Source organism: Lepisosteus oculatus, chromosome 4 (genome assembly GCF_040954835.1).
Source record: "Lepisosteus oculatus isolate fLepOcu1 chromosome 4, fLepOcu1.hap2, whole genome shotgun sequence".
Lineage (NCBI taxonomy): Eukaryota > Metazoa > Chordata > Actinopteri > Semionotiformes > Lepisosteidae > Lepisosteus > Lepisosteus oculatus.
This window is the reverse complement of record NC_090699.1, coordinates 8,602,643-8,618,470: the sequence shown is the minus strand read 5'-3', so window position 1 is coordinate 8,618,470 and position 15,828 is coordinate 8,602,643. Positions and strand designations below refer to the sequence as shown.

Genomic DNA, 15,828 nt, shown 5'->3' with positions numbered 1-15,828 from the left:
TGTTCCAAATCTTTCCAAATAGCTTATTTAATGATGATACTGTATAAGATCTGCTTCAGAGGTGATCTTTATAACAAGGCAACCAGTCTCACTCATTCTGGAGATGCAGTACATAGACCCATGCCACAAAACATACTGTTATCATTTATTTGCATAGCAGACACTTTCTCAGGGTATAATCAACAGTACATGTTAAAGAAAATACCAACAAAATGTCAGTCATTTAGTTAAAACCATAAAATCTAAAAAGGTTTTAAAAAAACAGGATCATCTTGGAAATGCAACTACTGTACTTCTCCTACCTTGAATGTGTATGAAAAAAAAAATCCTAGATGACTATACACTGTATACTTGCCCTTTAAAAAAAACACTGTGCCCAGTTTAATTTTAATTTACTTTTATGATTAAAGCACAAAAAATGTTATTTAAAGTAAGGATGAATCATCAAAATGTATAAATCAACTGTTTATATGGAGCATAATGAGAAACATACATTTCACGTTTAGTCAGGTTTTCTCAGTGGGAGAGATGATCAGTGGGGCAGAGTTTTTGCCATCATCATTGATGCTGGGATTGAAGTATGGATACAGTTTCTCAGTGAAGGTGTCAGTGAAAGTGTAGATGTGATTTCTGGTCTCCACATTGTAAAAGGAGACCTGTCCCTCCTCATAATCCACATAGATCCCCACCTTCTGGGGCTTCAGGCTCAGAGGGAGGAGGACAGAAGGGTCAGCAAGAGCTTTAAACTCATTCCCATTTCTCAGCCATATTGTCCAGTAACCATTTTTGGGATCCAGTATTATTTTCCCCTTCCTCTTGATGGACTCTTTTGCAATTCCTAAAGTCCACTCAGTTTTCTCCCCCACTTCCACCTCCCAGTAGTGTCTCCCAGAAGAGAATCCCTTCCTGCCCAGCACAGAAACAACAGGATCGAATCTCTGTGGAGTGTCAGGGAGGTTCTGATTTTTGTCTCCATCTTTCACTTGTTTCCCATCGGGAGACAGGATGAGACTGCGATGTGCTGAGTTGCGGTCCAGAGTCACATCAGCTATTTAGGAAAGAAAGAACCAAAACAATTGAGAAACAACATTTGAGTCAGCAGGGGACACTCACCCTGCGGTCCATGTGGGTCCTAATGCCCCAGTATAGTGACGGGGACACTATACTGTAAACAGGTGCCGTCCTTTGGATGAGAAGTAAAACCGAGGTCCTGACTCTCTGTGGTCATTAAAAATCCCAGGGCGTTTCTCAAAAAGAGTAGGGGTGTAACCATGGCGCCCTGGCCAAATTTCCCATTGGCCCTTATCAATCATGGCCTCCTAATAATCCCCCTCTATGAACTGGCTTCATTACTCTGCTCTCCTCCCCACTGAGAGCTGATGTGTGGGGAGCGTTCTGGTGCACTATGGCTGCCGTCGCATCATCCAGGTGGGGCTGCACACTGGTGGTGGTGGAGGGGATCCCCATTACCTGTAAAGCGCTTTGAGTGGAGTGTCCAGAAAAGCGCAATATAAGTGTAAGCAATTATTATTATTATTATTATTATTATTATTATTATTATTATTATTATTATTATTGTTGTTGTTGTTGTTGTTTGACCCTGGTTTCATTACCTTCTAGAATGTCTGTGACAGCAGCATCTACTACTCTGATCAAAGAGGGTCATGACATTTCTCCCTATTTCTCACAAACCTGTAAGATAACCTTTTCACATGCGCATATTTTAGCCCTTTACTTCACAAACACTTTTTTTCCTCAAAATTCTAAAGGACACGGGTGAGGAGAGGTGAGGTTGGCCACATGACCAGCCATGTTCCTGTTCACTAAAATAAGACACGTCCCCCTGTCTTTATTCCCGTCTCCTGCATGACTTTTCCCCCCATATTTTCTCACTATTCCGGATTGTGTCGTCCGCGTAGGGTCCGAAAAGAACTGTTCGTGACAGAGAGGTAATTGTTAACCTGTACCTGAAGCCTCATGAAGCCACTTCCACACTGGGGAAAAAAGGGAAGATCAATCATTTGTCTTCTGTGACTTTATATAATTCATTGACACAATCTAGCCTGCTTCTGTCATAAAACTTTGTCTAAATTTCAAAGTCAATAACATTGTGTTTTCCTATAGAAAATGTAAAGCTCTAATTTAACCATGTCATACAACTCTAATATTACTAATTAACTCTAATACTAGAATTTTTGCTATTAGAAAAGTAAACTCAAACCTCATACAACCATTTGGAGTAGCTACTATCTCAATGAGTTTCAAAGATAACCAAAATGCCTTAAAGCCTTTTTAAGTATTTAAAACACATTAAACATTTTATTTTGACTCTTAATTTCCACATTTTTCTAAATAAATGTATTAAACTAGTCTAATCCATCTTTTATTGGTATTAATCTATAAGATGCACTGTATGTATTGTACACATTGAAAGCCATTAAATTGGGTGCTATGAATTATATTCAAAATAATTAACTAATCCTTTCTAGAAAAAGAACTTCAAGACAGCAGTAGATACTAACTGTAATTACTTGATAGAAATTTTTAATTACCTGGTATTGGGACAACTCCTTCCTTTCCTGTTGGTAAGAAAATCTGTACTTATTAATCAGTATATTAATAAACACTTCAAATATTGTTCTGTATTTGTGGCTTACTTTTCTTTACATAATTTGAAATTTACTTATCTGGCAAGAAACATCTACTGCTACTATTCCTGTGAATCTACTATAATTTACTTTTGGTTTGAACAAATACTGATGTAAAACCTGACTTGATGAAGCTAAATAAAATAAAAGTGCTCCAACCAAAACCAACTCACGTGAATATTCAGCAAACACACGACTGACTGAAATAAAAGAATATTAAGTTAGTGAGCATAAAGTCCGTCTGCGCAGACGTACAAAGTACAAAAAATGGTCAATGCATTGTTGGCAGATGCTGATTGTACATCCTATCCTACTTCAGAAGGTAAACACAGCTGTCTCATAGGTGTTGCAGATGAAAGATTCATACCAAGCTTTGATGCCATGTTAACTACCCAATCAGAACTCTTCTACAAATGAACCATGGGTAGTCACATTGGTGGCATCCATGGGATTGGTAGAAGGTTGACTGAGATGGGGTAAAGATGGGTGCCAAGAGAAATCTGAATTTTCTGATTTATACCCCAGGGGCTTTAATTCACTAGGCTTGAGAGATGACAAGGGACAAGGGATGACAAGTCAAGAACTCTTAGAAGAGAAATCTAAAGTCTGGTACTTCTACGCTGGTGAGGTGGTGTAATGTCTTTCTCCTACATATTCTTAATCAACTCCAGAAACACAAATACAATCAATACAGTAGTGATTTACCAGTCTTGTTGGTGTCATTGGGGAAGCACATCTCTATGGGGAGATAACTGCCCTTCATGCTGCTGTAGAGACGCTGCAGTCTGGAGTTCTCAGCCTCCTCATCCTCCACTTTCTTCTGCAGCTCTGGGTGACACCGAGCACATTTGTGTTCAGGGTCAGGCATGTTTTGTCTCATCAAATAGTGCTGATAAATGCTTGTTTAAGGCTTATTTGTGTTACGATAGGAAAACTATTTCTTCATATGGAAATAAAGTTTGCAGTGTGTAAATTAAATCTGGATTAATGGAGATCAGAAGCACATCCTAATTGTAAAAGGAGGACAAAATAAGATAGAAAGAAAACAATTATATTTGTCCATATTTTAACAAGATTACAGTGTAATAACTTATATAATGTACAAATAAAGGTAGATTAATTAAAACACCACTGTATAGTGTGATGATATGGGGTAAAGTTACAGAGCTATGATACTGTTTCAAATAGTTGATTATGAAAATGGAAAACAAATCAGAAATAAGATGAGTGGTATGTCAGAAAGTAAAATAAATCTTCATAACCCCCAACTTGTAAAGATAGTGCAAGAATATACCTGAGTGGTAGATTTAAAGGCCCATGAATTCTTTGTTCTCTGGCCCACCTTTGGTGAAAGAGTAATAACTCAGGCGCTTTGTGTTAAACAAATATTTACTAACAATTACAATACACATTTGTCATGGATGTCGGAAAGGGCAGGCCGTGGAAGGGCAAAAAAGACCCTATGCGTAGTGGTGAAACGGGGGTTAGCCCGGGCTCAGGGGGTCAGACGATGTCGGGTAGAAACCTATGCCCTCCGGCTGCGGAGCAGACGACCTGGTGCTAGAAGGGTCTCAAGACATCCGAACCCTCAACGCTGAGCGAGGAGGAAAGGGTGACCTGGAAATATACAGTATAGCCCCAGACCGAGATACACTGGAAGGACAAGCAAAGCACAGGGGAACTAGGAACAGGACAGAGTAGGAGCGCCCTCTAGCTGTAGAGGGCGTGACAACATTAAACAATACACAACATATGTTGTTACACTATGTAGAAATTTACAAATAGGGCATCCCAGAGCTCTACATTCTAACCACCCCAAAAAAAAACCTACAAAAAAGCTGATGGGTTTGCCATAATGATGGTAAAATGCTCTTAGCAGGAGCTGGCATGATCAAATAACTCTTGAAGAGTGAAGTCTTGTCTTCTGATTGGTAGAAGTTGCTACAGTATATTGTTTTCCCCCTGTGCTTTCATGATGAACTCCAGAAAACAATTCCAAATCTCTCCAGACAAGACATTTAGGAAAATGAATTACAAGTCAAATCAATACAGTAGTTATTTACCAGTCATTTTGGTGCCATTGGGAAAACGCATCTCTTTGGGGAGAAGGTTGTCAGACTGGAGTTCTCAGCCTCCTCTTTCTCCAATTTCTTCTGCAGTTCGGGGTGACTCCGAACACACATGCAACATGAATATGGAGACACTGTTACTCACCAGCCTTGGAGCTCTGTGTAAGCTGACAGCTTCTGTTCACGTTTCTGTAGTCTGTCTGTAGATCTGAATGGTCTCTCTGAAGGTCTGAGTGTTCTCTTTGCAGTGTCTCCAGATTATTCTGTAGCTCTGGATAATCAACAGATAAAACATAGGAATATACAGTATGTTAGATGAACATGGAAGTGACCATCAGACAACTCACATTTGTCAATTACAATGTAAAGGATGAAGTGTGAAGCACTGTGTGATGTAAAGATCATTTTTAAAAAAGCAACACATACGCATAAATGTTTATGGATAAACATGGCAACCCAGAGGTCTACGTTCTAACCAGCCAGAATAAAAAAACGCAGACTGTTACTTAGTATTTCACTCTTAAATAGCACTTACAAAGGCCAAGAAGAGATAGGTTGCATCCTAAAATAAATAGAATACAACCTACAGTTAAGTCTCCCACCAAATGATTGGAAACGTATCTCCTTATTCTAAAAATGCATTCGCCAACCAGAAGAGGTTATTAACCAAGGGTATTTTATACAGGAAATCGGAGCTCCCTAACAACTACAGGGAACTACATGTATAGCAGGTTCTCTTAACAAGGTTCAAATACTTAACTCCAATCTGGTCTTTCCAGGTGATCTGAAACAAGTAGCTCTCACCTTATATACCTTCCTCTTCCTATTCCTGTCCCTCTGCTTCACCATCCTTTTATATGGTGTCTTTCTGGACTGGTGATTGACACTTAATCATCTACCCAGAATATAATTAACTAAGATAAACTAAGGTGGGCTTTATGGTTGTTTTGATCAATGAATCTGAACCTCCTACATCTCAGCCAAACATCCCTTTGAAGGTCAAAACTGCATCTTAACTTTGCTCCATAATTATAATATAATTTTATTCAACTATTATTTATTAACTTTATCCAGCAAAAAGACATACAGTTCAATGATAAACCCAGAAAAGTACTTGCCAGTGATGTGTGAGGAGCTGTTCATCTTCAGGTCCAACAAATCATTCTGAAGCTCAGAGACACGTCTAGTTTCCATTGAACTGCGGTGAACTGAAAAAGTGCAATTGAAGCTCAACCTCTTGATAGTTTACAAGTTTTTGTCATGTCTTTCATGGAGAAGGTCTTCCAAATGCAGCTTCACAAGTCACCGTGTGAAGGTTCTGTAATTAACCGAGCCAACCACCCATGCATTTCCTAACCCCTTTGTCTAATACAGGGTCACAGGGGTGTCACAAAAGCCGGTTCTGACTCCCGTGGGGTGCGTTATTAAAGACCCTATATGGACGGTATAACCCGTAAAAGACGACGGAGGAAGGTACAACGCGGTTAGGATGGGTTGACAAGACGGGGCGGTGACCGTAGAGAGCAGGTGCAGGGGGGATATGAGATAGCAACCAAGTCCAAGGAAATCCAAAAGGGAAGTTGAGGTGCAGTCCGTAACCCTAGAGCCAGGAGATCCATCCAAGGCAAATGGTTAAAAGGGGGAACCGGGTCGGAACCGGCACAGGAACTAAAAACATCACGAGACCAGGTGCTCTGAATGCCGGACCCAGGCAGTCAGGACGCCAGGGAAAAGGCCTGCCTTCGGAGAAGCTGGAAAATAGGCAAGCCTTGTGGAGTCCATCTTCCAATACTGAGCTCGGAACTGCAGAGACGCTAGGCTTTGAACCAAAAAGCAAACGAGACGCACTAGGAAATAATAAATCTAATCATAACAGAAAGGGGTAGGAGCGCCCTCTAGAGGAGGGATGTGGAACGTAACAAGGGGATGCTGGAGGCTACAGAAAAGGGCACAGGGTGGGATACACCCTGCATAGGAGACCAAGCCACCAAAGGCCATCAACACAGACACACAGTCACACCTGATAATTTATCTACTGTACCATCATGGCTTTGGACTGTGGGAGGAAATCCATGCAAATACAGGGAGAACACAGAACCCCAGAGCTGCAAGTCAGCAGTGCTAACGACTGCACAGCCATGACGCCGTCATTAAGAATTTGCCCCCAAGTGGTCTGTCACTGAACTGTTTTTAATACTCACTGATGAAGCCCAGTCCAGCAATCAGAGTGATGATCCACACACAAGCGAAGGCTACTGAAGACTTCTTGTAGAAAGACACTTTTCCAGCACTGTTTCCCTGAGATGCTGGGAATAAACACAGGTTGTGGGTTGTCAGAAATCCCCAACAAGGAGGTTTCTCTGTGCTTGGCTGACTGCGTTTCTGTAGCAATTTTAAGGAAATTCTTTAATTACAACTTCATTAATTAAATAATAAAAAGATTAGCCCTTACAATTGAGGATATTGTACTGCATTTACAAAATTGACTTTGTTCATTGCATTTTAGTATCAGAAGGGATTTTGCTTACAGTTTTACACTACAACATTTATCTGGGTTTAATAAGCAAAAGAAATATTAAGCAGCTGTATCACCCTGCATGTCACAACTAGTAGCCCACTAGAGCTCAGCAGGTGTGAGCCTGGTCAGTACCTGGATGGGAGACGCCTGGGAAAAACTAAGGTTGCTGCTGGAAGAGGTGTTAGTGGGGCCAGCAGGGGGTGCTCACCCTGCGGTCCATGTGGGTCTGCTGGTCCGCAGAAGTGTGAATATTTAATGTTGTACGTTTGGTGTCTGAAATGAGGAACTAACCGTGCCATTGTCTCATAATGTAAAATACTAGCATAATGTTTTTAGAAAAGAGAAATCAAGCTTACAAATAAAAAATTAAACAATGGACAAAGACCACTCCAAAAACAGAACCTTTAAAAGCCTTACATATAGCATGTGACTAATTTAATCTGAAATTAAACAGACACAGTCACTCAGAAAGACGTACGTACATCATATGAAACACATTTTGTGACTTTCATGAACACCTAAGATTTTAAAAAATCAATAAAAATTATTTTGAGAAAAAATTATAAAAAATCTAACTTGACAGTTTTCTCTCTCATTTTTTGTTCTGAAAAAGAGATTTTGTGTCTTTTATTCACAAATAAGATTTAAGTTTTCTCTCTCAGTTTTTTTCTGTTTCACTTTGAACAAGCACTAAGTTCGCTTTTACGAGACTATCAGAACATACAGTAACCTAAGTTTATGCAGAGTACACGACACCATTAATGTTCAAAGAGAATTTCTAAGTCAGTATTTTTTAAATACATTTCTTTTAAAAATTTTAACTAGTTTTATAGCCATTTTTACTTTTGTTTTCTAATCATATTCAGTAGGTTCAACAATTGGAAGCAGAGTCTACAATCTTAAAGATCTTTAATATTGACATGGCTGTGGACTATACCTGCTGAATTCCCTTGACTCCACACGGCAGCTGTAGGCTGAGAACAATATGAATAAACCAGAGTTGGTTTAATCTCCACATTCTCATAAATGTTGTCCATCTTCACGGTGATTAAACTGCACTGATATTGAAAATGCAACTGAAAGAGGAACTTGTTATTTACAAGTTTACAGTAAAACCTTATGTTGCAAATTAAATATTTTCATTAATAGGACGATTCTTACATAAAATATGGTGTGTTGCATCTGCCTTGCATGGATAGGACACCTTCTTCAGCACTTTCATTGTTTGATTCTTAGAGCTGTTGAATCAACCTTTTTAATCAGAATTTACAATGCTAAATATCCCAGTGCAATTGTTCAACAGGAAATATGTATGCCTAAAGGAGAGTGTAAATTGGTTAATTTGCAGCTGATTTTAAAGACAGCTAATTGAGGCTGATGAGCTGCTACACCACATGTCTGTGTTGGTCAAATACAAATTATCTCTCCAGTTAGTTGTGATTTGTATAGGGCCAAAGATAAAGCTCTGTTCAGATTCTCAATAACTACAGTTACTTCATTGATTTTTCTTTGCAAAACCATTTTGACTTTTCGGTGTCTTTGTGATATTTGTTTTTGCCATCAACGCCTTACCATTGTCTATACTTGTTTTTACAAACTGCCACACATTTACGCAGAACCTCCCTGTCACAGTCCATTGTCCCCACCTGCTTCACTCCCCAAAAGGGCAAAAGTGCCGTACCTGAACGATTACCGCCCACTAGCGTTAACATCTGTGGTGATGAAATGCCTGGAGAAGCTGGTGTTGTCACACATGAACTCCTCCTTTACAGACTCCCTGGACCGTTTGCAGTTCGCCTATCAGAACAACAGATCGGTGGATGATGCTGTCTCCCTGGCTCTGCATACAGCCTTGGAACACCTGGACACTAAGAACGCATATGTGAGAATGCTGTTTGTGGACTACAGTTCAGCATTCAATTCCATCATACCAAGCCAACTGGTGAAAAAGCTCAGGGGACCAGGACTGTGGAACTCTGTCTGCAACTGGCTGCTGGATTTCCTAAACAAGAAACCACAGGTGGTGAGGATAGGTAATAACACATCAACACCACTCACCCTGAGCACTGGCACCCCACAAGGCTGCTGTGAGGATATGTCTAGGATATAGCTAGTTGTCTTCATGTAATATCCCCTCTGGCCAATTTGAAAATCTAGTACTAGACCCTACAGAAAGGCTTCTTGGGTTAAATGGAGAGTTACTGAAGGTAAAAACTGCACCTTAACTTTGCTCCATAAATAATGCCCTCCATAATTTTATTCGACTATTATTTATTATCTTTACAGAGAAAACAGATGCATAATGGTTATAGAATAAAGATTATTCTATTCAACAATAGTTGGTGGAATTTGCTATCTATACATAAAGAGCACAGATGAGACATACATACAACATACCGTACAAATTTAAACAGGACAGAAGACAGACAAACATCGTCACAGAGTTCAGAGTTCATATGGCAGTGGGAAAGGAGCTGAGGTTGGGCAGTCCTTTGATTTGAAACATATTCCAGAAGGGAGGAGCTGGAGGAGGTTATGAGCTGGGCGAGAGGGGTCTGAGATGATTTTCTTGGCAAGACTGGAGGAGCGGCTTGAGTACTGAGATGAGATAGAATGGAGTTCATAGCCAACAACTTTTGCAGCTTTGGGCACAATCTTCTCCAGTTTGCCTTTGGAGTAGTTCTCCAATCTCCCAGACCAGACTGTGATAGAGGCTGTGTAGAATTGAAGGAGGAGTTGCTGGTTCACTCTGTGTTTTTTGTGTCGCTAAGAAAAAACACCCTCTGCTGTGCTTTCTTGACTATGTGGTCAGTGTTGGTACCCCATTTAAGGTCACTGTTTAGATATGTACCCAGATATTTAAAGGAGTTTGTGGTCTCTATAGGAAGGTCATTAATGAAGACTGGAAGTTTTGTGTTCTGGAAGCCTTGGAAGTCAATGATGATTTCCCTGGTTTTGGAAGCATTGGGTAGAAGGTCGCTGTCCGAACACCAGGCTGTTCCCAAGTCAGTCTGCTTTCTCTAAAAAGTCTCATCATTATTCGAGATGAGGCCAACAATGGTAGCATTGTCTGCATATTTGAAAACCTTGACAGAGTCATCCCGAGAGGTGAGGTTGTTTGTGAAAAGGGAAAAGAGCCATGGAGATAGGACACAGCCCTAGGGAGCATCTTAGAGAGTCAGAAGGCAAGATGTCCAGTTATTCACCCTGACAGTCTGCTGGAAATGTGGTAGAAGATCCAGAATCCAAAGACACATAGCAAGGTTGATGTTCAAGTCCATCTGTTTACTGAATAATTTATGTGGATTAATGGTATTGAATGCTGAGCTGAAACCCAAAAAAAGGATGTGGGCATAGGAATTTGGCTTCTCCAAATGCTGGAGTATACAATGGAGAGCCTGGTTAACAGCGTCTTCGACTGACCTGTTGGCCTTGTAGGCAAACTGGTGAGGATCCATCAGGGAAGTTGTACAGTGCTTGAGGTGCTTAAGCACTAGACACTCAAAGGCTCTAATAGTCACCGATGTCAGAGCAACTGGACTATAGTCGTTGAGGCAGGATATTTTCGAAGATTTAGGAACAGGTATTATAGTGGATATTTTAAAACGGTGAGAGGCTTTCTGCTGAAGAAGTGAAGTGTTATAAATGTTGGTAAACACAGGAGCCAGTTGATCAGCACAATAGCTGAGGGCTGCAGCTGATAAACTGTCTGGGCCTGTGAACTTCTTCAAAATTTACAAATTTTTGTCATGTCTTTCATTCTCTCAGGAAACAGTCTTCCAAATGCAGCTACAAAAATCACTGTGCAAAGGTTCTGTAATTAATTGAGAAGATCTGGCCAATCAGGGTCACAGGGGATGCTGGAGCCTAACATGTGGTACCCATGTCCCTGATGAAGCCCAGTCCAACAATCAGAGTGATGATCCACACACAAGCAAACACCACTGAAGTCCTCTTGTAGAAAGACACTGTTTTTCAGCACTGCTTTCCTCAGATGCTAGAAATAAACACGGGTTGTGGGTCGTCAGAAATCCCCACCAGCTGGGTTTCTCTGTGTTTGGCTGACTGGTTTTTTCATTCCTCAACTGGGAAAAGCAGTATGTGAGAGAATTTCATTTTCATTAATTAAATGGTAAAGAGATTAGCACTTTAAATTATGGATACAGTATTTACAAAATAGACTGTGTTTATTGGATGGTGGTATCTGTTCCGCATTCTGCACGCACTGTCACACATTCCACACGCTCTCACAAACGCCGTCACATTCCCACGCGCACTCACTTAAACAGACGCTCACGCCGCAACTAATCTTCCTATCGCCTTTCAGTCCCGTCACTACTTTAACCCTCCTCTTTTCCCTTACCTTCGCTCACTATTTCGGATTCTGCCTGGAGCTCCTTAGTGGACGTCCCCACCCCCCACCTTCTATAGCTTGTTCTGTTCTTGACTTCCTGACTCTCGCTAGATTCTGACCACGTTTCTGCCTTTGCGGTTTTTGGATTGGTTGCCTCTCTGTATTGTATTGTTTTGACTGTCGCCTGTCCTTTGGATTTCAGGAACTAGGGCTTGTTTCTTTTTTGGCAGCCTTTTCGCTTTGGATTATCCTATTACTCCACGGGGAAATGAGCCTACTTGAGACCTGCACAGGGTTCTTATTTTCAGCATTCAAAATGGCTAACAGTATCATAAGGAACATTGCTTACAGCTATACATTAGGAAATGTATCTGCTACAATGTAGAGGTAGAATTTGGCAGTACACTTTCTTAAATTGAAATGTTCAACAGATGTTAACTGTGTGAGTTTGTCTTAATGTAACTTTAAAGCTGTGAATTGAGGAGGTCAGGCCAGATATCTGTAGATGTAGAATCAACTCAAGACAACAGGAAATTTTAAAACCACTGAATAGTGAATAATGTATTTATAGTGGTCAAAAAAAGGAACTAACTCTACCTGTGCCTGAAAGCCCAAAATACTAGCATTTTGTTCTTAAGACAGATAAATCATGTTTACAAACAAAATAATAAACAGTGGACAAAAACCAATACAAAAATAGAACCTTTAAAAGCCTTACATATAACAACATGAGACTTAATTCATCCAGGAGATTAAACAGAGTCACTTAGAATGAAGTATATACAACATATGAGGCACCTAAGGTATTAAAAATAAAAAACAACTGAGGAACAAACTCAACAGTTTCTCTCATTTATCTTGTGTTTCACATTATGTGACACCATTTATGTTCAAACAATTTCAAAGTATTTTTCAAACTTTTTTTTTGAAGTTTTAACTAGGCTTAGAGCAATTTTTACTTTTGTTCATTAATCACGTCATAGATGAAACAGATTTAAGAAGAGTCTGCGGCCTCAAAGCTGTGTTGTATCGGCACGGCTCTAGAGTCTACCTGCTGAATTCCCTTGACTTTACACGGCACCTGTAGGCTGAGGACATGATGATAAATCCACAGCTGATTTCATTATCACATTCTCATAAATGTTGTCCATCTTCATGGTGATTAAACTGCCCTGATCTAGAAAGGGCTGAAGAGGACCTTTTCTTCTTTATTTCCAAGTTGATTTACAGTAAAGTCTTATGATGTCAATAAGGTACTGTTGTTGATAGAAGACTTGAATGTAAAATACAATAAAAAAAATTCATGCACACTGAAATTTGCAAAACTATTTTGTCTTACTATGATAATCTACAAAGCACATTTTATAATATTTTCTATGTTTAATTTATATTCATATTTTTAAAGACCATAAGGAAAAACAGAAATTGCCATAGCGTGACTATAAACGGTTCTAAAGAAGGGAAACAACTGCTTCCTGACAACATATTAACATTTAAAAACTCAAATATATAAGAGAAAGAACAGAGCCCTCATGCACTGTAAATTCTGTATTACCTTAAAAAAACTCTAAACCATTCAAAATAACTTCTTCTGTTGCTTTTTGTTATTTACAGTATACCAGTTCATTGGAATGAACAACAACCACAAACTAAGTGTGCTGAATTTGTTTATTGAGAGTTTCAGTCAGTTTCAGTCAATTTGGATTAACCTGCTTTACTGAGGCTCAGCCCCCCCCCAGTCATGGGAGGAGGAGGCTGGGACCTCCTGCAGAGTGAGGAGTGACCAAGGGGCAGCTGGAGATGGGCTGGAGGAAGGCAGCAGAAGACAGTCACACGTTAAGGAGAAAAAAAAAAACTTCTGAGTAATATTTAGAGATTTTTTAAACTGAGGAAAATACTATCAGAAATGATCCCAATTTAGGAAAGCTGAGGCTGATTGAAATTGGCAGTCATCCCTCCTGAACTTTCCTTGGAAATTCTATAGGAGTAAGAATGCTTGATAAATACAGTGAACACAAACTTAAAAGAGGTTTATTGCAAAGCTGTTACATATGTTATATGTACATTTCATACTGACACTTTTAAAGGCTTCAGAACATTCAGAAATGAAAGTACAGAGGTGCTTGGATTCTCATGCCAGAATCATCCACAGGAACAAGCACCATATTCACATCAATGAGCAAAGACAGCTTGGATTTTTATATAGAAGAAATATATAAATATACACATTCAATGTGTTGGACTCTCAGAAAGAGGTGATCAGTTGGGTGGAGATTGGTCCTTATTGAGACCAGGACAAAAGAATGGATGTCGTTCCTCAGTGAAGGTATCAGCGAAAGTGTGGATGTGATTCCTGATCTCACATTGTGAAAGGAGATCTGTCCCTCTTCATAATCCACATACACACCCACATTCTGAGGCTTTGGGCTGTGTGAAAGTAGGACAGATCAAAGCCCTTGTAGACCTCATCCCTCAGCCACACACACCACAAACCACATCTGGGGATTCGTTTATCATGTTTCCTACAAAGCAGTCTAATAATTATAAATGATTCCACATTACAATTCCAAATTACAGCAGTGAAGCATTCATTTCATAAAAGCAGTTAATTCGTATTAATGCAAATATAATTATTTTAAGATACCAATTTCATACTTATACTGCGTGACTGACAGGAGAGATGATCAGTGGATCTGTGTTTTTACCACCATCCATGACACCAGGGTAATAGAATGGGTAGAGTTTCTCAGTGAAGGTGTCAGTGAAAGTGTAGATGTGATTCCTGGTCTCCACATTGTAAAAGGAGACCTGTCCCTCCTCAAAATCCACATAGATCCCCACCTTCTGGGGCTTCAGGCTCAGGGGCAGGAGGACAGTAGTGTCATCAAGTGCCTTGTACGCACCATCCCTCAGCCACACTGTCCAGTAGCCATTCTTAGGGGAGAGCATAATCTTCCCCTTCCTGTTGATGGACTCTTTGGCGACACCTAAATCCCAGTCAGTCTTCTCTCCCACTTCTACCTCCCAGTAGTGTCTCCCAGAGGAGAATCCCTCCCTGCCCAGGACACAAATTACAGGATCAAATCTCTGTGGAGAATCAGGCAGAGTCTGTCTTCGATCACCCAGCCTCACTTGTTTCCCATCCTTGGACAGGATGAGACTGGATTGCGCTGAATTGGGATCCAGTGACACATCAACTGTTTAGGAAAGAAACAACAATGACCAATGAGAACTGTACATATACTGTACTGTATGATTTGACATAAATGTATGACTCTATTTTTACTTTTACAATGTTTCTGTTCAGAGTTGAGTGTGACCTGGTGTGGTGGTGACAGGAAACACTATTGAAGAGAGATGATGGGAAAACCGTACCTGAGGCCTCACGAATCCACTTCCACACTGGGGAAAAAAGGAGTTTAGTTATTTGTGTGCTGCGAAGTCAGGTCCATTAACACAATCCACACTGGTGTATTCGTAAAGCATTTTCTGGCATGTAAGGTTTTTGACAATTTTGTTTTTGTTATCAGAAAAAAAACTCTCTTTGTGTGTGCAGTAGTTCCAAAGTCTAGCAATGTGACAGATAATTAAATGCCATACAACTTGAATGACAAATGTTCTAAGTAATACTACTATAAACAAAATAGCAAATGAGAGTTTAGCCCTTGACATCTAAATTTTTTTCTAGTTAAATCCATCTTGTATGAATGTTCTAATGTTTGCAGTTATTTAACTGATAATATTTATATATTATGGTCATTTATAGCCACTCAATCATATTCTATGATAATTATTATTAATTTGACCTTCCTAGAACAGGAAATGTAAGTAGGTAAGGTTGATTGTAAATTTTAATCACATTTATATATAATTAAATGATATATATATATATATTTGTATACTGTATTAAATATATTTAAAATATGAATACAAACTGTATCTTCATGATTTTGCAGGTATTTAATCAATCAATTCTATATAATGGATTTAAATCGATTCAATCACGTGCTAGGATTTTTATTCAAAATTATATATTACTAGACCTTTCAAGAGAAAATGAAAAGACAACTTGTTACCTGGTATGGGGGTAACTCCTTCCTTTCCTGTTGTGAAGAAAATCGTCACTTACTGAATATATTAATAACACTTCTTCATTACTTTACTGTCTGTGTTTTTACTTACAGGTCACTGTCGAAATAAAGGAAACACTGACAAAGTATATTAATAGGGTGTTGGGCC

General features: G+C 39.5%; 2 protein-coding genes across 5 annotated transcripts in view; both read right to left on the bottom strand.

Moving 5' to 3' along the window:
• Nucleotides 1-133: 133 nt before the first annotated feature.
• Nucleotides 134-8,317, bottom strand: LOC102692338 (zinc-binding protein A33-like). The gene is made up of 9 exons (XM_015346058.2): nucleotides 8,173-8,317; nucleotides 6,919-7,023; nucleotides 5,836-5,925; nucleotides 4,863-4,988; nucleotides 3,354-3,476; nucleotides 2,822-2,848; nucleotides 2,553-2,579; nucleotides 1,968-1,994; nucleotides 134-1,048 (listed from the first exon to the last, which is right to left on the bottom strand). Exons 1-9 carry the CDS (start codon nucleotides 8,270-8,272, stop codon nucleotides 507-509), a joined length of 1,167 nt encoding a protein of 388 aa, XP_015201544.2. The 5' UTR covers nucleotides 8,273-8,317; the 3' UTR covers nucleotides 134-506.
• Nucleotides 8,318-13,604: 5,287 nt separating this feature from the next.
• LOC138238305 (girdin-like) overlaps nucleotides 13,605-15,828 on the bottom strand; it is a 38,329-nt gene continuing 36,105 nt past the window's right edge. For all 4 annotated transcript variants that reach the window (XM_069188519.1, XM_069188516.1, XM_069188518.1 and 1 more), the window contains 3 exons: nucleotides 15,666-15,692; nucleotides 14,965-14,991; nucleotides 13,605-14,786 (listed from right to left, as the gene is read on the bottom strand). In XM_069188519.1, coding sequence (XP_069044620.1) covers nucleotides 14,245-14,786; nucleotides 14,965-14,991; nucleotides 15,666-15,692 — 596 coding nt within the window. In that variant the 3' untranslated portion in view covers nucleotides 13,605-14,244. The remainder of the gene's footprint in view (nucleotides 14,787-14,964; nucleotides 14,992-15,665; nucleotides 15,693-15,828) is intronic.